Genomic DNA, 17,225 nt, shown 5'->3' on the forward strand with positions numbered 1-17,225 from the left:
TTCATTAAAAACACCTTAGGTCATATCTAAAGAATGTAGTATTTCTGGTAATTAATGAGTATGGTTAGTACATATTGGTGTTTTTATTTAGGAGTAGATGCAACACTATGGGCTATGTTTAGTGATAGGTGTTTTATTTTATTTTTTTATTTGTTTGTGGCTGCATCCTCTAGGTGTTTTATTTTTGTTTAATCTGTTCGTGGCTGCATCATCCACACTGGATGTTTTATTTTATTTGTATTTTTATATTTCCTATTATGTATGGAGGTCAGTGGAGGGGGTGTTGTAAAGGAGGAGATACATGACAAAAGTAAAGAAATTAAGTAGCTGACCGAGCTTGCCATGTGAGAATGAGGGGGAAGCTGTGTGCTTGTGGGTACTTATTAATTTATTTGTGCTGTCTCTTTATGTCACAATTTCATGTGGTTTAATTTACTGAGGAGAAAAAAGCTGTCCAAGTCAACTCTGTCCCTATGTAAAATAAAAAATAAAAAAAAACATACAGCAGTTTCCCAGTAACCTTATTTTTACCACACCTGGTATCAACAAATTCTGCAAGGAATTTGTGCTAAATTATAATGAACATTTCATACTTCTGTCAAAGATATTCCCCAACTTTTTTTGCAATATTTCTTTTTAATGCAAGACAAATTCACATTTTCAATCCTTACGGGCTGTTTAAATTTACGCCACGGTTTTCTGAATCTGAGTTAAGTAAACTATGACAACTCAAAACCACAATTTAAAAGAAAGGATGCCAGTCAGAGGTGGATTCTTAAACCCCAGACTACCACAACAACATGTCTGATTGTAATTATGGTGATAGTTTTAGAAAATACTGCGTTAGTTTTACTCATGCAACTCTTAAATTAGTGATATGCACCAATCTTAACAAAGCCAAGTTATCCTTGCAGGCCTTTACATATATTTTAGTTTCAGCTGTAACCTCGAGGAAGAGTTTTTGTGAATGTGTTGAATGTGTGTCTTGGGAGTCTTGAGAATGGCATTATGTGTTACTTTTTGTCATTGTTTTTTCTTTTATCATGTTGTCTGACAGGCTCTATTTAAGTGAGCATTTCATTTAATTGGTACAGGAACAATCAAATCTAAAAAAAAGAAAAAATCATATAATGTGTCTAATATAACTAAGTTACAAATATAGTGCTTTTTCCATACTGTAGGTGTATGTTGGTTTATATGGCTACACTTATGATTTACTCAAATTTGTTTTATCTGTTATAAAAATGTTTAAAAAAAAAAAAAGGTAAATCATGTCACAGACTCTGCATCACACTGATAACACCAAACTAAAAATATATATTTGCACCTTATATATTAATGCCCTTAACTTCCATATCAATGCGTTTTTGCACAACGTTTTTTTTTCTGCTACACTCTTTAAATTTGATCACTGCTGCACTTTGTTGTCTAAGTCTAAGAAAAAAGCAAAAAAAAAATACTAGGAAGCAAATTGCTTTACCCAGAAATTGCTTGAATTAGATTAAGTTCAGACCCAAAAATAATCAGAAGCATGAGTTTTTCTATTTCCTGAATTTTCCTATATTACCTCGTTGATTACATTGATTGTTGTGAAACAATTAATCACATAACCTATAAAGTGTTAAATCCGACACAAATAACAGCACAAAACTATGTTTGAACTAAAGCTTACCATGTGTTTATGCTGGTTGCTGCTAAGTTTGAAGACATAAACTCCAGGGTGGCTAAATACCACTGAGAAGAAGGAAGGAGGAGTCCAGGACAGTGTCAGCTTTTCTTCCAGCAGCCTGAACGAGCCCCAGTCAAAATCACTGTTTGTGTTGTAGAGATTTTCACTGAGACGTGCAGAGAAGATAAGAAATGTTAAAACTTAGTGGATTCTTTTTAAAAAGTTGATCATTAATAAATAATTAATCTGACTTACACATCATACATCGGGTAATGGTGAGTGCTAATGGTGAAAAGTAAAATATCTCCCAAGTGGAGACATGTTGCTGGGTTGAGAACTCCGGTTCTACTTAGCAGACTCGTATCTTCTGTGTCAATCAAGTCTTTATTCCACCGTCTGAAATAAGGGTCTCTTTTTGCATTACTGACGTTTTCTGTAAGATTGAGTTCATCCAGGATATTATGATCTTCCTCTTTAAAACAGAGAAGCAGAAAGTCATCAATGTAATAATTTGATTTTCATGTGTTCATTGTTACTGTATTGTGTGGGTGGTATACATCAGTGACAAACCAGTTGAAGTGGTGTCTGGAAACAGTTGCTGAATTTCCTCTGGGAGCCCACTGAGGAGGCCAAAGAATCCTTCCTCTGCAGCCGTGACACAGACAAGGAAGAAAAAGGAGGTCATGAGTGTGAAAGGGAGCCACAAAGAAGTCTACTGCAGAATAACAATTGTTTATGTGTATAATTGAAAGTTTATCTCCACCTGTTGTCTGAACAATGTAGACAGGACGTGAGGATTTGTGATGGCTGCTGCACTGCAGGGTCCCCTGGGAATCCCACCTTTCAAAAACGGTGTGCAGCACACTGCCTGAGATACTTGACACCTGCAGACACACCATATAAGTGTTTCCCATTTATGGGTCAGGGCAAAACAGGAGCTTAGGCTGTAGGTTTTGTTTACAATAAATGTAGTGATGCATCTTTGTATGCATTATCTGAACTGGCTTTGATGCTTGCTAATCCATAGTCAGTGGAAATATAATATGGATGTTATAGTAGCATTTAAGATAACATTCAGTAATGTGATATATTTTATCTGTACTGTAAATCCACCTGACTTCCATAGCTCCATGTCACGGCCATGTATTTATCATATCTGCACTGGAGCTTTAGATGGGTGGCCAGCTTCCTTCTGCATAGGCCTCCACATGCAGCTCCACCAGGAGGCTCTCTGCAGACACACAGACCCAGTTCCCTGTCATAACCACTGTAGTCCTCCGCTGTTTGGCACACCTGCAGAAAAACAACCAAAGCAAACCCGATTACCTGTAACATATAAATTCCTCTGTTTCAACACAACTATGAAATCATTGCTGAGCAGAAGTCACAGGAAGAGGTTGATAGTTAGATATTAAGTAGGTTTAGTAAGCTTTGAGGTTGTTTCGGGTTCAAAGATTAAAGGGCAAAGACATCCAGGTTGAACTCATTACCCTAAGCGATCGTAAGCTGTGTGTTTACTCTGTAGGTTCTGTAAACAGGTCACAGTTGTTTCATATCTTTTGTATGAGCTTCCTGTCTCAAATCATTTGTAAAAGATAGACCGACAACCTTTCCCCTAGTTTTCTTGTGTGTGTCTCAGTTTGAAAAGTCCTTATCACAAATAGAAGCATTTACTTCATCTTTGCAGTGAAGCGACCATTGGTGCTGGTCCAAGCATTCCCCATATTGTGTACGTGATTTTCCGTCCCTGCAGACATCGTAGACTTTTTTCACACACATTTCCCCGTCATTAGTGGGTTGATATCCGATTGTACATAAGCAGCGTCCATCCATGCTCTATGGGAAAAGGAATAGATGGAAGAAGGGTGATATAAGCAAAACCAGGATTTAAAACATGGAGGACACTTTTAACTATACAACTTTGTTTCTTTATTATTTTTTGGAAATTTCTTTCAGGGTGCAGCTGAGATGATGAGCATCATTTAAACACTTAACTCTGGTTACCTCCTTCCTACTCTTTGCCTCAAATTTTGCATATTGCAACTGTGACATATGTTGAAATACATTATGAATTCACAATAACTACACAAAGTTTAAGTTAGCAGAGTTGTAGTTATATGAAAGCTAAATTGCTTTTATTTTTTATGCTCAGTATAGATTGTCAGATCTATACTGATCGTCAGGCCATGACAAATTCTTCTACCAGGTCTTAAGTCTCTACAGCCCAAGAAATACCAGTAAAGCTCATTGCTAATAAAGCATGTTGCTGCTTAGTCTGACTATGGCCTTCCAGTAGAGTTTCCATCTTTTTTTGTTCATCAGTTTTAGATAAAGATTATCATCGTCCATTATTATCTAAATAAATGTTTTTAATATGCCATTGAGTATAAATATTGCTTTGGACATTTTTGTATCTGTTATAATCCTTTATTTGAGAAAATATATTTGATCTCTGTCCAATTTGACTTTAACTAATGGTTACAAATATGTAACCTCAAGAAGACTGAATGCACCAGATTTACTTGCTGCTCAGCTAAACTGCTGAGGATAACTGTAACGTGAATGGAGAAAGATTTTAAATGACTTGTAAAGGTCTCCTTTCTTACATGAGAAAAATCTGCCACTCTAACATAGGTGTAAACGTATCAGATCCACTTTAGCTCTTCTATAAGCAGCTGACTCCCAAGTGTTCTACAGATAACCCCGCCAAAAAATCTCATTCCACTGATCCTGAGCTGATGAGAGAAGAGGTCAACACCTATGTAACTGCAGCCACCTGGGAAACCAGATCCTTCTGTACAGTAATACTATCCTGGGCGCTCTTGGCTTGAAGCTACAGATTGTTTATCATCTAATACATCTGAGTGACAGGCAGGAAGCTCATTCTCTTGCATTCATATGGAAAGAACAGCAAGACAAAAAAAAAATCATAACCTTGTTAAATGGGTGTTCCTTTGCTTTAAAAGATGGTACAGCAAATAAACTGTGTAGCATTGCCTCAGATAAGAACATTTGATTTGGATACTTCTTTGATCTGCAAGGATTACTTTGCTGGTCTTTGTACTTTATAGGAATGCTTAGATGAGAAACAAAGGAAAAACACCTGAAAACTCTGTCCTTCTCCTTGGCAGATGCAGACATCCTGGCCAGACAAAGGCTGCAGAGCCACAGGACCACAGGCCAGTGGGGTAGGCAAGCCGGGTCGAGGGCAGTAATGGTCTGGAGGACATTTGAGACAGCTTTCCTCGGACACAGCTCCAACAGTTGGCCCATAAGTTCCCTTAGGACAGGGGACTAGACCAAAGCCGGCCAGAGGACAGTAGAAACCTAATATGTGCAAAACAAATTTCCCTCTATCTTGCCTTTTGATGTTATAGTTAGGGAAAAAATGAGGGAGAGAAAGAGTAAGACGAGGAAAAATACAGTTGGGAAAGCTTACCTGGCTTGCAGTGCAGACTTTCCTTGTTTTGTTGACTGATGTTCCCTTCATAGGCCATTGCACTCAGAACCTCAACAAAAAGCCAACAAAAGCACACGTTTCTACAACTTTGCATTTTTTTTTAAGATACTGACATGCTTAAATAAAAATCCCATAAGCAACACTTTACTACACTGAAACTGATAAAAACATTGTATCTGTTGTTTAAAAAAACAATCTGACATAAAATTGTGTAAAAGTATTCAATTAACAAAATGCTACTGTCCACCACTGTCCACAAATGACTATACAGCAAGCTAGTTAGTCTGCATAACTTTCAGTGGGTAGCTGAATCATTCATTAGGCCAGTGAGGTTAGGTGACAGTGACAGTAAAGTGACTGCTCAAAGGAAAGGAGTCGGCAGAGAGAAGGGAAAGCATGATCTGGCCGAAGGATCACTTTACAACATGTGTTTTTCTCAATCCTAACATGAAACTGATTATTGATTTGGCTCCAGATGAGACAACACTGCTTTTCCTTACTTGTTTTATCAAATACACTTCTAATATTTATCCAGAAATGTTTTCTATCTCACTACAGTTTATTGAAATAGGGGCAGTTCAACAGCACAACACAGTGGCTCAACCAAGAAATAAACACAGCTGAATATTTAGGACCAGGGGCACTTTCAAATAATATAAAAGTTGCATAAAACAGCAAAAGCTCTTTAATTGGCTCTTTTGGGGGAAATAAACAAGAAAGGATTTCCCAATTAGTACTGTCAATGGGACAAATGGGATAAATCAGAGAGTTCATATACTAGCAACAATATTTCTGGCAACTTTTTCCAGGGAATAAACATGGCTAATCATAAAAACACTAAAAGGTTATTGCTCTCTAGGAAAAATTAAGTAAACCTAGTTAAAACAATCAGTAACTAATTACTGGCTTCTATCATGATTGAAACACAGCTCAACATGAACAGTTTGATCAAACTGAGTGTACATGACGTACATGACGGAACGACATGTGCTCTGGTTTCGATGGCTCCTTCCCAGAAAGAGGCCATGTTGTATCTCCTCTGTTTTTAAGACGCTTTAGATTAAGCTAAAATGTTTGGTTTTCCCTGGACTAGACTAGAAAAATATATTAGCCTCTAGTTTCCAACAAAATAAAGAAGGTGCATAAAAGTTTGAGTGACAAAAGGCTTTTTAAATGTGTGATCTAATTTTGTCAACATGCACTGTGATCAAAACTATTTGAACAACCATTTATAACAGATAGCAAAAAAATACAGTTTTGTGAAATCACTCCAAACATTCAATTGGTACCTGATTATCTATGTCTGGGAAATAATCAATTGCACAATGTCAAAGGGTCGCCCTTTGCTCTATAGTAAAATGACAAAAAAAAAAAAAAAAAAGCTTTGCTCATTGATATGAGATACTGTTAGCTTGCCGATCATTTCAACACAAGAGTTAGATAATAAGTTATATTATGTAACATTTTCTTTTCCTACAAACTCTCTCGCATGTGTTCAGTGTATCATTTGGATGCAGCCAGTTTTCTTTTTTGAATAGATCTGGCTGATCTATGCTGACTCAGCCAATGGTCAACTCAGCAGTGCAGAAAACCGTCAACAGGCCTGTTTTTATGTTCAGCAGTCAAGGTCTTACTAAACTCTGTTATTGTAGTGAAATAAATGTGAGACTTTGGATACCTGGAATAACCTACATAAGGGATTTCATCACCACAGCCATGGACATTGACCCCACAGTGACGACTAGGGACTTATCTAACAGAATCAGACTTAACTTTCACCCAGATCTCAAAACCTGGTAAAACCTCAAAGAAATAAAGAGTGAATCCTGTGTACTATGAAAAACATTTTTCGTGCTGTGAATAAACAGTTTATTTATTTAATGTTATCTGTCAAGCAGATAATGCAAAGTGAGAAGTTCAGAGCTTTCTAAGCAGGTCTAATTTCAACCATTGATAAAGCATTAAAAAAACATAAATATAGTTAGTCTACTGGGAGATTCTCACAATATTTACTAAAATTAAGCTTTATGATGGTCGAGCTGTAGATAATATCATTGTGACCTCATACACTGTGTTTGTGAGCATTTGTATACGTGTTTGATAATCATTGTGACCCTCCACGTGTTGACTGTTGACAAAGGCAGAGTTAGGGCAGTCTCTGATAAGAAAGACCTTTATAAGTCAGAGGCGAAGAGAAGTCAGCCCACAGACCCCCGATCCATTGAAAGACCAGCTGATCTTCCTCTTATTCTAAGTAAGGGAAATGTAAAAAAAAAAGAATAAGTATATTTTTTTGTCAAATGTCTTTGTTTTTTTGTGTGTGTAAATCTTAACTGTTTCCCTTTTTTCACTTTTACAGAGATGATTCTGAAATTCATTATCTTCACCTTATCACTCTCAACAACTTTAGGTATTTTTTTTTTACTTTTATGTCTCAATTTTTTATGTTCTTTGCCGTTTTATTTTCTAATTTTTATTTATTTTTTTCGTGTGTATTCATTTTGTCTGCAGCATACCCTTTACACAGTGACTCCAGGGAGGCACCCTGGGTTGACTCAAAGGCAAATCACGTATTTGACAAGACAAACCTCTCAAAAGATGGACAGTAAGTCGACTAAACTGGCAGCTGTTATCAAAGTCAATAAAAAAATATTATCAAATGCCTTTTGAAAATGTTAATATCCTTTGAACCATTTCCCATTCAATAATTCACACTTATGTTCAGTCCTCCCAAATTAATACCTTGTAAAAAAAAAAACTTTTCTTGCAATGTCTTCAGCAAGTCTTTAACACCCTATGATGCCAACACCTTCACTCATTTAAAGACTAAATTTTTGTTTTTTCATTGTTTTAGGTCTTTCTTTTAATTAGGCTATTGGGATACATTCATGTTTATTCAGAGTTGCTGACCGACAGAAAAATCATTTTGCATGTGGATATGGATTTTTTTGCCGCATCTAAAGCCCATATTTGCTACATGGTCAAATAATAGCTTTACCATCAAGGCTTCCCTACCTGAGCTTCTAATCCATGCAGCTCATCCAAATTACCTCTGATTTGTATTCTAGTTGCTCAGCTTGTCTTGTTTAGGTTGATAGATTAAATAGCAGTTGTTGACTTATCCCTCAACAACAAAGACAAGTGAATAACACACTTTTCTGATTTTTATTAACAAAAAAAGACTTAAAAAGGATTGATTATTTAACTTCTGTTTTATAATAATTTGAGCTAACTTAAAATAAAAAACCGGTTGAAGGAGCATTTGGACGTTTAAGGGGCATGAACTTCCAATAGCTATGCTGGACTAAAAGTTAAAGGGTTTTATATATATTTCCTTCCTCCTATTCTTTTAATAAAGAAAGTTTTATTTGAATTTTGCATACATATATCACGGAAGATGTACCAATAGACTTATATTGTTCAATATGATGTTTTGTTTTAGGCTTGTTCAAAAAACAATGAATTCAGCCATCCATTACATGAAATGTTTCTCTTTCTTCCTTTAGTGGGATCTACAAAAGCATCATAGATAGCAGTGGCCTTTACACGCTTGACAATGATGACATGAAGCATCCTCTTGCAGAGGAAATGCAACGTAAGCTCACCATGGAGTCAGAGCGTCTGCGGGTTCGTCTGCGCCAGGAGCTGGCCGAGCTGAGGGAGAGGTTGTCTCCATCTCCAGCTCATCTTAGAGTCACCCTGGCAAGCATGAGGGAGCGCCTGAATCCCCTCACCCAGCAGCTCCAGCGCTCTTTGAGCAGCAATACTCAGGATTTGTGCAGCCAGCTTCAGCTGTACCTTCAGGGCCTCGAGAAATCAGCGACTAAGGCAGAGGCCAGTGCTGCTCTTTATCAAGAAGCAGTCCAGTGGATGAGCCAAACTCTAGAGAGCAGCAGCATCCAGTTAGCCAACCTCATCAGTGACTTTCAAACCTCAGCAAGTGATGTGATTAAACATCTAAAGCAGAGAGATGATGCTGAAGGAGACGCCGTTGGCTCAGAGGTCTGGCAGGCAGTGAGCTCCAAGTTGGGGGAGGAAGTGAGTTCACTGAGGAACGAGGCACAGAGCAGGTTGGAAGCTCTCAGAGCACAGCTGGCAGCTATGCTGGAGTCACCTCGGTCTCCTCAGACTGAAGTGGCATGTGGTTTAGAGGAATTCTGCCATAACGCAGCTCTGCAGAGTCAGGCTCTACCTGCCCGAATAGAGAGGCTGTTTATAGGTGTGGAGGAGGAGGTTGGTGGCGCCCCGTCTCTGCCTTCCGCCTCAGTCATGCAGGAAGGAGGATCTTTGCGGGAAGACTTCTCAGTTAAACTCTCTGCTCTGATACAGGATATTATGCACTCGGTGCAGTAACAAAAACTCTCACAAATGCACTTAACAAGAAAACATCTTGATCATTCATCCTGTATTTTGCCATTGTGTCAGAGTAGAAACTGGCTGTAAACATGAGTAAATGAAAAATGAATGCATTTAAAATTTCTCAGTTTTTCACATTCTGTATGCAAATGATGAAGAAAATATTATCAGGTATTTTACTCTGCGTAAAAGTTTCTCCCTTTGTAAAGTATTTTGTTATACAAGTGTAAAAACAACCTGTTTGTATTTTATTTCTATTGCTGTAAGTTAAGAAAGGGAGAAAGGAATTACTTTATTCATCATTATTTAAGAAAGATTATCTCTATATTTTCATAAAAGTCATCTCATCCAGTCTGCTCTGTAAGGTTGTAGAAAAATGTGTGGTAGGGGTTTCACAAAAATGAAACCACAATCACAGTTAAACTTGAATTAATCCAGGTCCTAAGCATTTTATCAGGTGCACTCGAACTACCGCTTCAACTGTTGTTCCTGCCCACAATCTCTACTTTTTTATTAACCTCTGTACCAGTGGTTGGAAAACTGTAAATATGTCTAAATGATATATTACTAGAACTTAGATAATATTGGTGAACATTTGTGTAAATATTGGCATCTGTCTTTTGTTGTAATGTAACAAATATTTTTATGTAAAGTGTTTTTTTAATGAGTTCTGAACCAAAAAGATTCTGTTGTTTTGATTTTTATTTAAGAAACATTATCTATATTTGAATAAAAGTTCATTAAACTATCCAATGATATTTCTAGACTTTTATATTTATCTATTGAAAAAAAGGAGGCCTTTAAACTGCATGGACAACCAGCTGCACTAATCCTTACATCACTGAGTGCAAAACATCTTAAAACTTTGGGTGAAAAGCACTTCTTGAATGGAATGTGGAGTACTGGAGACCTGCTCTCTGGAGTGACCAATAATTTCTTTCTTGCCGGCATTCCAATAAATGTTTCTAGGTTTGCTTTGAGAACCGCACTTTCAGAACTGCGTTATTTCAGGTCTAAACTTGAATTTAAACTTAACTGGAGAGCATAAATTCTTGCCCTCCATCTGAAAGAACCCATTTGGGATGAAGTGCAGCGGATAGCCTACCACTAGCTAGAACATCAGTGCCAATATTAGTGTCTGACCTGGCAGATGAGCTTCTAGAATAGCGCCACTCTTCAACCTTATGGAAAGCCTTCCCTGAGGTGTTAGGGTCATGTTTTCAAAAGATTAGCCAACACCACATTCACTCAAGTTCATATATGTAAAACAGTAATTCAACCTGTACTTTTAAACATGAAATAAAAAAAAATAAATGTTTAGTCGTATTTGATTAAATGTCAAAAAGAGGTAGAAAATAAAGGGTTCCATCTTTTTATACTGGGTGTGTGAAAATGTCAAATTTTAACTGTATAGTGTAGTTTATTGTAGGTTTGTCTTATCTATAAGTTGATGTCGAAGCTGTTCCAAAAGGTTTCTTTTTCATAAAAAGGATAATATTTGTTTTTAAATTTTTTTTTTTTTAAACTATAAATTATCGATAAGCAATTAAATGTCCAGGAATCAACCATTTTCTTACAGTGTTAACTCTGTAGACAATACTGCGGGATACCACTTCCTTGATTGGAGAATTCATTATAAAAAGAACTAGATAACTTGCTTTTCTGCTAAACCAGTGGTTGAATCTTTTTTTATTTTGATTACTCTGGGTTATGAGCCATGTTTCCTATATTATGAACTTCCACAGATTTTAGTGACGTACCTTTAGTCAGACAGTTAAGAATGTAGAATCAAGAGGATTAAAATATTTTATTTCATTTTCATCTACATAATATATACACAGTAATAAAAGAGTATAAAGTATTTTCGACAGGATTTTGTAAACCACTTTAGAAAGGAAAGGTAGCAGGAAATTTTACAAGCATTATAAAAAAATATATATATGTGCTAGTTCTGTTCTCCAACACTTCACATTCTTAATATTTGTTTTTCACAGTTCAGCTTTTCTATATCTTCTTAGTTAAAGGGCATCCAGAGTTGTGCACAAATAAAACATACTACAGATGCTACATTACTAAATTGCAGCCAAAAAGCAACCCTTTGACATAAGCCTTGAGTTACAGTCTGATTAAAAAATGAGCAGCAAATAATTTACAAGCTGTTTGATCGGTCAGTCAGATTTATGGTGTGGGAGTTATTCCTCCAGATTAATAATACTTCATCATATCAGGCAGCAGGGCAGCAGCTGATCCAAGCATGAGCCACACCAGGCTACTTGCATCCACACCAGCACTCGCTGATGCCACAGTGTGACCTGCTAAACATATGAGATCAGCTGTCAAATTATATTTCAGATTGAGTATTTAGTGTTATTGGGTTGTTATACAACATACTGTAACTAAATTCAAAAATACTTACTGGAGCCAGCTACATCAGGCATCTCTTTAAATAGGAAAGAAAAAATAAATGATCAGTAACACAATTTAGGAGTGAATGTATAGAGAAAGGAGGTTATTCATTTTTAAACCTTTCCGGCCCGTGAACAGGGGTCCGACTGAGACGGTGGCAGAGTTGCTGCTTTCTTCTCCAAAGGCAGTCAAGGATCTTTTTCTTCTGTTGTTACAGCCCTGAAAAAAATGCAGGAAGATTTTGTTCTTTTGCCTCACAAAGATGTTTCTGGTCACAACAAATCCCAGTAAAATAAGTTAATAAAAAGGTTAAAAAGGCATAAAAACTTCTGAATACATTTTCACCTTTTAGAGGATTACTTTACACATGTCAATTTACATTTCTTTACTCTAAACTCTTCATCTATGTCATCATGAAAGACTGTATGAAATTAAAGTAGAGCAAATAAAGAGGTTCACTTTGTTTATTTAGTCTGTCATCTTTCTGAAATGTAAGGTATATCACATACTATCACTTTACAGCATCACATATTTTTGATTGTGTAGAGTTTATCTACAGAGTTTAATTTGTCCACCTTGATTGCTTAGAGCCAATCTATTAACCTTTCCTTATTTTTTTCTATTATTGCTTTTTAGATTTCTGAACTTAAATGGTTTTGTCGTTTACTGTAATTACTTTTCTTCATTTACAAAATTAAAAATAGTAGACCTACAGAGAGCAGCTGTTGACATTTGCTGGGCTCACATAGTCTCAGTATGCAATGCAGGTAAATGCTGGACTTTTGCTGGTCTTTGTGCTGAACAAAGCGGAAGGCCTCAAAGTTGAACCGGGCCACTTTGGAAAGGCCGTTACTTGTCACAACTGACTTTTCTGCTACATTACAGCTGACGAAGAAGGAAGGATTTCAATGAGTTTCTGGATGTCAAAACTTTTTCATCAGTTACTTTTATTTAGCCTTTCCTACCCGGTAAAGAAGTTGTGCTGCTCATTCTGAGTCGTGTAAGGACCGGGAGTCGCAAAGCAGTGATCCAGAAGGATGTGGAAACTGAAAACAGGATAATCGGCGTTAAAAGAATACATTTATAGACTTTCATTTCCACAGAAGGAATATTTCTAAAATCAAACAGGTTGCACTTACTTTCCTGTGAGATTAACAGCCTTTACTTCCACATAGACTTTGGTTCGCAGCTGAAGTCCCGTTGATGGAACAACCAGTGGATACCTGTAGTCTGTGTCCTAGGGAAATATGGTTTGTTGAACAGAATTAGTAACAAATCTCACATATTTTGTTAAAAAAAATTGTGAAATTGTACCTACATTAAAAACGTCCATTTTAAGAGTATCAATAAAGCTTCCATTATTATGGGTGGTCGCCACAGAGACCGAGGAGCTAAAGTGAAAAGTGTATAGAAGCTTTACTGAATTAATTTTAAATGAAATTAAATAATTATGACAACAAATTAATATCTAGTGGTACTCACGCTACAATCTGTGTGTTGTTTATTAAATACTCCAGAGGGTAACGGCAGGAGAAGTGGTAATATAAATCTGTGGAGTAGCTGATGATCCCTACATCCGTATTTGAGGTGTCGATGTATGATGTGATGATTACTGACTGGATACTAGAGAAACCACTGAAGGGACCTGTAGGATCTGGGGCTTCATCCACAATCTGTACAGGGAAGAACAATATATAGTATATCAATTTCATCTGCACAGTCCTCCTTAAAAACATGGTCCAAGAGACATGTTCTGACCTGCAGAGACTGGCGGCAGGAGTTGTCCTCACTATTGTTCACAGGAAGATAGTAACGGATGACAGGAGGGTCTACGCTATCATCCATGGAGCCCAAACATGCAGCTTTGTTGTGATTCCCATTGAGAGCCAGCGTGGAGGAGTTGAAGCCTGCCCACTGGGCCGTGCACAGGTTGACCTCGATGGTTATCATGCTGGTGCCGCATCTTACCGCCAGATCTGAATTGTCTGAAAAAGATTATTTTAATTACATGCAAGATGACCACTTACTTGATATTATTTTAATCTTATTTTGGAAAAAGATGAAAGATTTTAGCTTTGTGCTGGTATTAAATCATCTTGTTTTTTGTTTTTTTTTTTTTGTTTATTTTACTATACTGGCTTGTCTGGTATTATTACCATAAATAGTAAAATTCTGAAAAAGTAGCTTTAATTAAATGCAGATTTTAGGTTTATAGCTTTCTATTTATGTAATCATTAATGACTAAACTGTAGAATTGCATCTTAGATCATGTGCAGCCCTTTAAATATGATCGTTTTATTTCTGGAATGTGATCCAACATCTGAGGTAACTATAGAATCTGAACTGGGTTTGGACTTTTTTGATGCATTTAAACTTTTAGAGTTAGCCAAATCATTATCTTCATCCAATCCTTTAATGTGTATGTTAGATCCAGTTCCAACCAAATTATTTAAGCAAGTATTCACTTTGATTTACACCTCAGTTTATAGTTAAACTATCGCTAATAGAGGGACACAGTAGGCTTTTGAGGTAGCTGTAATTATTTACTTAAGAAACCTTCCGACTATCCACAAGACAGAGATAGAGACTCAGTTATTGACCAATATCTCCTTTTCCTTTCTTATCTAAAATCCTTGAGAAAAGTTATAAACCAACTGTGTCAGCACTTACACAATAATTACTTTTTTGAAGGGATTAAGTGAGGTTTTAGAGCTCACTGTAGCACTGAGCAGTACTGATTAAATTCACTAAAGATGTACTTATGGCCTCATATGTATGAAGTTGTAACTGTACTTGTCCATTTAGATCTTAGTGTTACTAAACATTCTGTAGGAATTAAAGAGGGTTCTAGAATTTTATTCTTATATCTCTGGAATATTGCAAAAATTTGAAATATCTTAACCAGGGGTGATGCTGACAAACTAGCCCATACATTTGTTACTTCAAGGTTGGACTATTGAAATTCTTTGCTATCAGGGAATCAACAAAGTGCAGTTAAAAGCCTTGAGCTGATCCGAAAGGTCAGATAACCCTAAGCTATCTCTATAGTTATAGGCTTAGGCTACTATAGGCTTGCGCTGCTGGAGGACATAAGGGACACTTTTCATCATTCAGCTTTATCCTATCTGTATTCTCCAATTTTGCAGTATTTGTTAGTTTACCCCATATGTCCTTTGCTTTTTCTCATCATAGTAGCTTCATATGGTCTGTTCCTGTTTGGCTGTGACTTCATTCTCGAGGGAAATATGTTCGGGGCTGCTGCCATCAACACCTCCTATTATATATATTAGATAATACATTTGGGCCTAGTTTCATTGTTTAGTCCTGTTTCATAGCTATGGAATCAGATTCTCTGTACAGTATTTGCTCTCTTTCATCCCTTTTGACATTAAAATTAGCTGAGAGCTTTTCTGTTTAACTTTTCTTTCCTAGACATAGTCACCTGTGGAGATATTTTTCTTTTATCTATTTATTTCTAGATATTTTTGTGTTTTTCCACATCCATAGTCATTTATATCTGATTCTTTGAAAAATATTTTTTTCTTTCCCAGACTTATCCATTTATTTCTAGACATTTTTGTGTTTTTCCCTGTCTTTAGTCTCGTACACCTCATTTTTTTTAAGCATTTATCACTGCTCCCCAGGTGCCCCACGATGGCAACCCACTGCTTCCCAAGGGGATGGGTTAATTGCAAAGGTAAATTTCTCCGATGTGAGATCAATAAAGTTCAGTTATTATTATCATTAACATTTTTTCCCTTTATCTTTTTGAAGAACATTGTGTTTCCCTTGTTTATACAAAGCATATGCTCTGTAACTGAATAATAATAATGAAAAAATCAGATATTTCTAAATACTCATTGATGGATTTCATACCTGGAGTCCTGTTATACACAGAGGAGCAGTTGTAGACGCACCAAGCAGGCTGGAAGAGCACAGCCAGAAGGGGGAGCCAGAGGAAAAGATTCATACTGACAGTTGCTTAATCCTGAAAATTAAAAAAAACAAATTGACAACAACAATGAGAGAACCCATCCACCCAAGTTAGCTTGAACAGATTGAACAGACTGAAATGCAACATTAAGAATATGTTTAGGGGGTGTTTTTAGAAACCATTTAAAGGTAGAATCACCATAACTTTTCATCAGTCCTTAAAATATTTTTTTATTTCTATTTAGAAAGTTGAATAAAAATGATTAACTAGGCTTAGATATTATCCCATTGAAAATTAAATATAAGACTTGCAGGACAATCTGAAGAGGGTCTTACCTGTGCAGGTGTCCGTCACAGTGTTAACTGAAGGCTATACAGACGTTTTTATAGGACATGTAAAACCACAGTAGCATCACTCTTCAGCCCTCCCTTTGATTAAGTATGAGCAATGCACAGGCGCAAACACTCACTTTCAGCACCTTGTGCATTCGTGCCGTGACTTCTCATGTGGACAGCAGCAGCCCCTGGCATGGTTTACAGTCAGATGTTCCTCCAACACATTATTGTGTCAATGGGCTTTGACATAGATCCCTCCAGTTAAAATGTACATGCTGTTTCAGGTTTCTCTTCTTAAGAAATTGTTAATAAAGACCTGATGACACAAAGATAGCTCATGGAAGCGACTGTAGCTATCTAATGTATTGTCCAAACTTCTTCCCATCTTTGGTGATGATATATTCATTTTTTAATGATGTTCTGTTCAAAAACAGCTGTTGCAAACAAACCTTTTTCTTATAATCTTTGACTATTTAGCTTAGAATTTAAATATAATTGTCACTTTGAGCTTAGCCAGGCCGAAAATGGGAAAGACAGGAGAATGTGCCATAGTAATTAAACTGGAGTGTCTGGATCTTTATACCATAAGTCAGGAAATAAGTTATAGAAAACAGCCATGAATCTGATTTTACCCATATCTAAAGCTGAAGAAAAACCAGAAAGAGATGGTAAGGAAGGTAAAAGTTTAAACTACCATAAAGATATGTAGATATGTTAGGGTCACTAAGTCTACATTACCACCATTGCTGCATATGTAAAGTGATGCAAGAATATGTAAAGCTCCTCAGAAACAAACCATTTGCTGTAATATTCAGATCATTTCTAAGTAACAGAACCCCTTTTACCTCTATAAAGTTTGATAAAAGATTAGCAATAGTGTAAGCTATTCTCTTTCAAAGACCCAGGGAATGTTATCAAAATGTAGACCCTCTTCTGTTACAATAATAATCGCTCTTTTACATTTTTTTGTGAATGCTTAAACTCTAACTGTGATTTTTATAGAGCAAATTCTAAAACCATTAATACTTATAGTAAAACGATTCACTGAATTTTTATAACTAAAAG

The 17,225-nt window shown here is 36.4% G+C and overlaps 3 protein-coding genes across 4 annotated transcripts in view; 1 reads left to right on the top strand and 2 right to left on the bottom strand.

Moving 5' to 3' along the window:
• The window catches only part of LOC107086382, a 35,552-nt gene extending 30,183 nt beyond the window's left edge, over positions 1 to 5,369 (bottom strand). Inside the window, exons 1-8 of the mRNA XM_015377276.1 lie at positions 5,109 to 5,369; positions 4,773 to 4,996; positions 3,344 to 3,505; positions 2,783 to 2,962; positions 2,433 to 2,553; positions 2,240 to 2,314; positions 1,925 to 2,141; positions 1,673 to 1,835 (exon numbers count right to left, since the gene is read on the bottom strand). Of these exons, the coding sequence (XP_015232762.1) occupies positions 1,673 to 1,835; positions 1,925 to 2,141; positions 2,240 to 2,314; positions 2,433 to 2,553; positions 2,783 to 2,962; positions 3,344 to 3,505; positions 4,773 to 4,996; positions 5,109 to 5,223 (1,257 nt within the window). The 5' untranslated portion in view covers positions 5,224 to 5,369. The remainder of the gene's footprint in view (positions 1 to 1,672; positions 1,836 to 1,924; positions 2,142 to 2,239; positions 2,315 to 2,432; positions 2,554 to 2,782; positions 2,963 to 3,343; positions 3,506 to 4,772; positions 4,997 to 5,108) is intronic.
• A 1,909-nt stretch (positions 5,370 to 7,278) lies between these two features.
• Positions 7,279 to 9,679, top strand: LOC107086371. The gene is made up of 4 exons (XM_015377264.1): positions 7,279 to 7,383; positions 7,489 to 7,539; positions 7,641 to 7,734; positions 8,636 to 9,679. The coding sequence occupies exons 2-4, from the start codon at positions 7,491 to 7,493 to the stop codon at positions 9,480 to 9,482; spliced, it is 990 nt and encodes a 329-aa protein (XP_015232750.1). The 5' UTR covers positions 7,279 to 7,383; positions 7,489 to 7,490; the 3' UTR covers positions 9,483 to 9,679.
• A 1,618-nt stretch (positions 9,680 to 11,297) lies between these two features.
• LOC107086368 (zona pellucida-like domain-containing protein 1) lies at positions 11,298 to 16,527 on the bottom strand. 2 transcript variants are annotated; one of them, XM_015377260.1, is made up of 11 exons: positions 16,161 to 16,527; positions 15,768 to 15,879; positions 13,650 to 13,876; positions 13,374 to 13,564; positions 13,210 to 13,282; positions 13,031 to 13,128; positions 12,857 to 12,937; positions 12,605 to 12,776; positions 12,011 to 12,110; positions 11,902 to 11,925; positions 11,298 to 11,797 (listed from the first exon to the last, which is right to left on the bottom strand). In XM_015377260.1, the coding sequence occupies exons 2-11, from the start codon at positions 15,859 to 15,861 to the stop codon at positions 11,691 to 11,693; spliced, it is 1,167 nt and encodes a 388-aa protein (XP_015232746.1). In that variant the 5' UTR covers positions 15,862 to 15,879; positions 16,161 to 16,527; the 3' UTR covers positions 11,298 to 11,690. The 2 variants fall into 2 exon arrangements, with proteins under 2 accessions (XP_015232746.1, XP_015232745.1); XM_015377259.1 differs by having other exon boundaries at positions 11,299 to 11,800; positions 16,161 to 16,522.
• Positions 16,528 to 17,225: the final 698 nt, after the last annotated feature.

Source organism: Cyprinodon variegatus, unplaced genomic scaffold (assembly GCF_000732505.1).
Source record: "Cyprinodon variegatus isolate N-32 unplaced genomic scaffold, C_variegatus-1.0 Scaffold150, whole genome shotgun sequence".
NCBI lineage: Eukaryota > Metazoa > Chordata > Actinopteri > Cyprinodontiformes > Cyprinodontidae > Cyprinodon > Cyprinodon variegatus.

Coding starts and splice junctions, on each gene's coding strand:
- LOC107086368 (XM_015377259.1), bottom strand. CDS start 15,861: ATGAATCTTTTCCTCTGGCTCCCCCTTCTGGCTGTGCTCTTCCAGCCT. Junction 12,938..13,030: donor GCTGTTAATCTCACAGGAAA/GTAAGTGCAACC, acceptor TCCTGTTTTCAG/TTTCCACATCCTTCTGGATC. Junction 12,777..12,856: donor CAGCACAACTTCTTTACCGG/GTAGGAAAGGCT, acceptor CTTCTTCGTCAG/CTGTAATGTAGCAGAAAAGT.
- LOC107086371 (XM_015377264.1), top strand. CDS start 7,491: ATGATTCTGAAATTCATTATCTTCACCTTATCACTCTCAACAACTTTA. Junction 7,540..7,640: donor ATCACTCTCAACAACTTTAG/GTATTTTTTTTT, acceptor TTTTGTCTGCAG/CATACCCTTTACACAGTGAC. Junction 7,735..8,635: donor AACCTCTCAAAAGATGGACA/GTAAGTCGACTA, acceptor TTCTTCCTTTAG/TGGGATCTACAAAAGCATCA.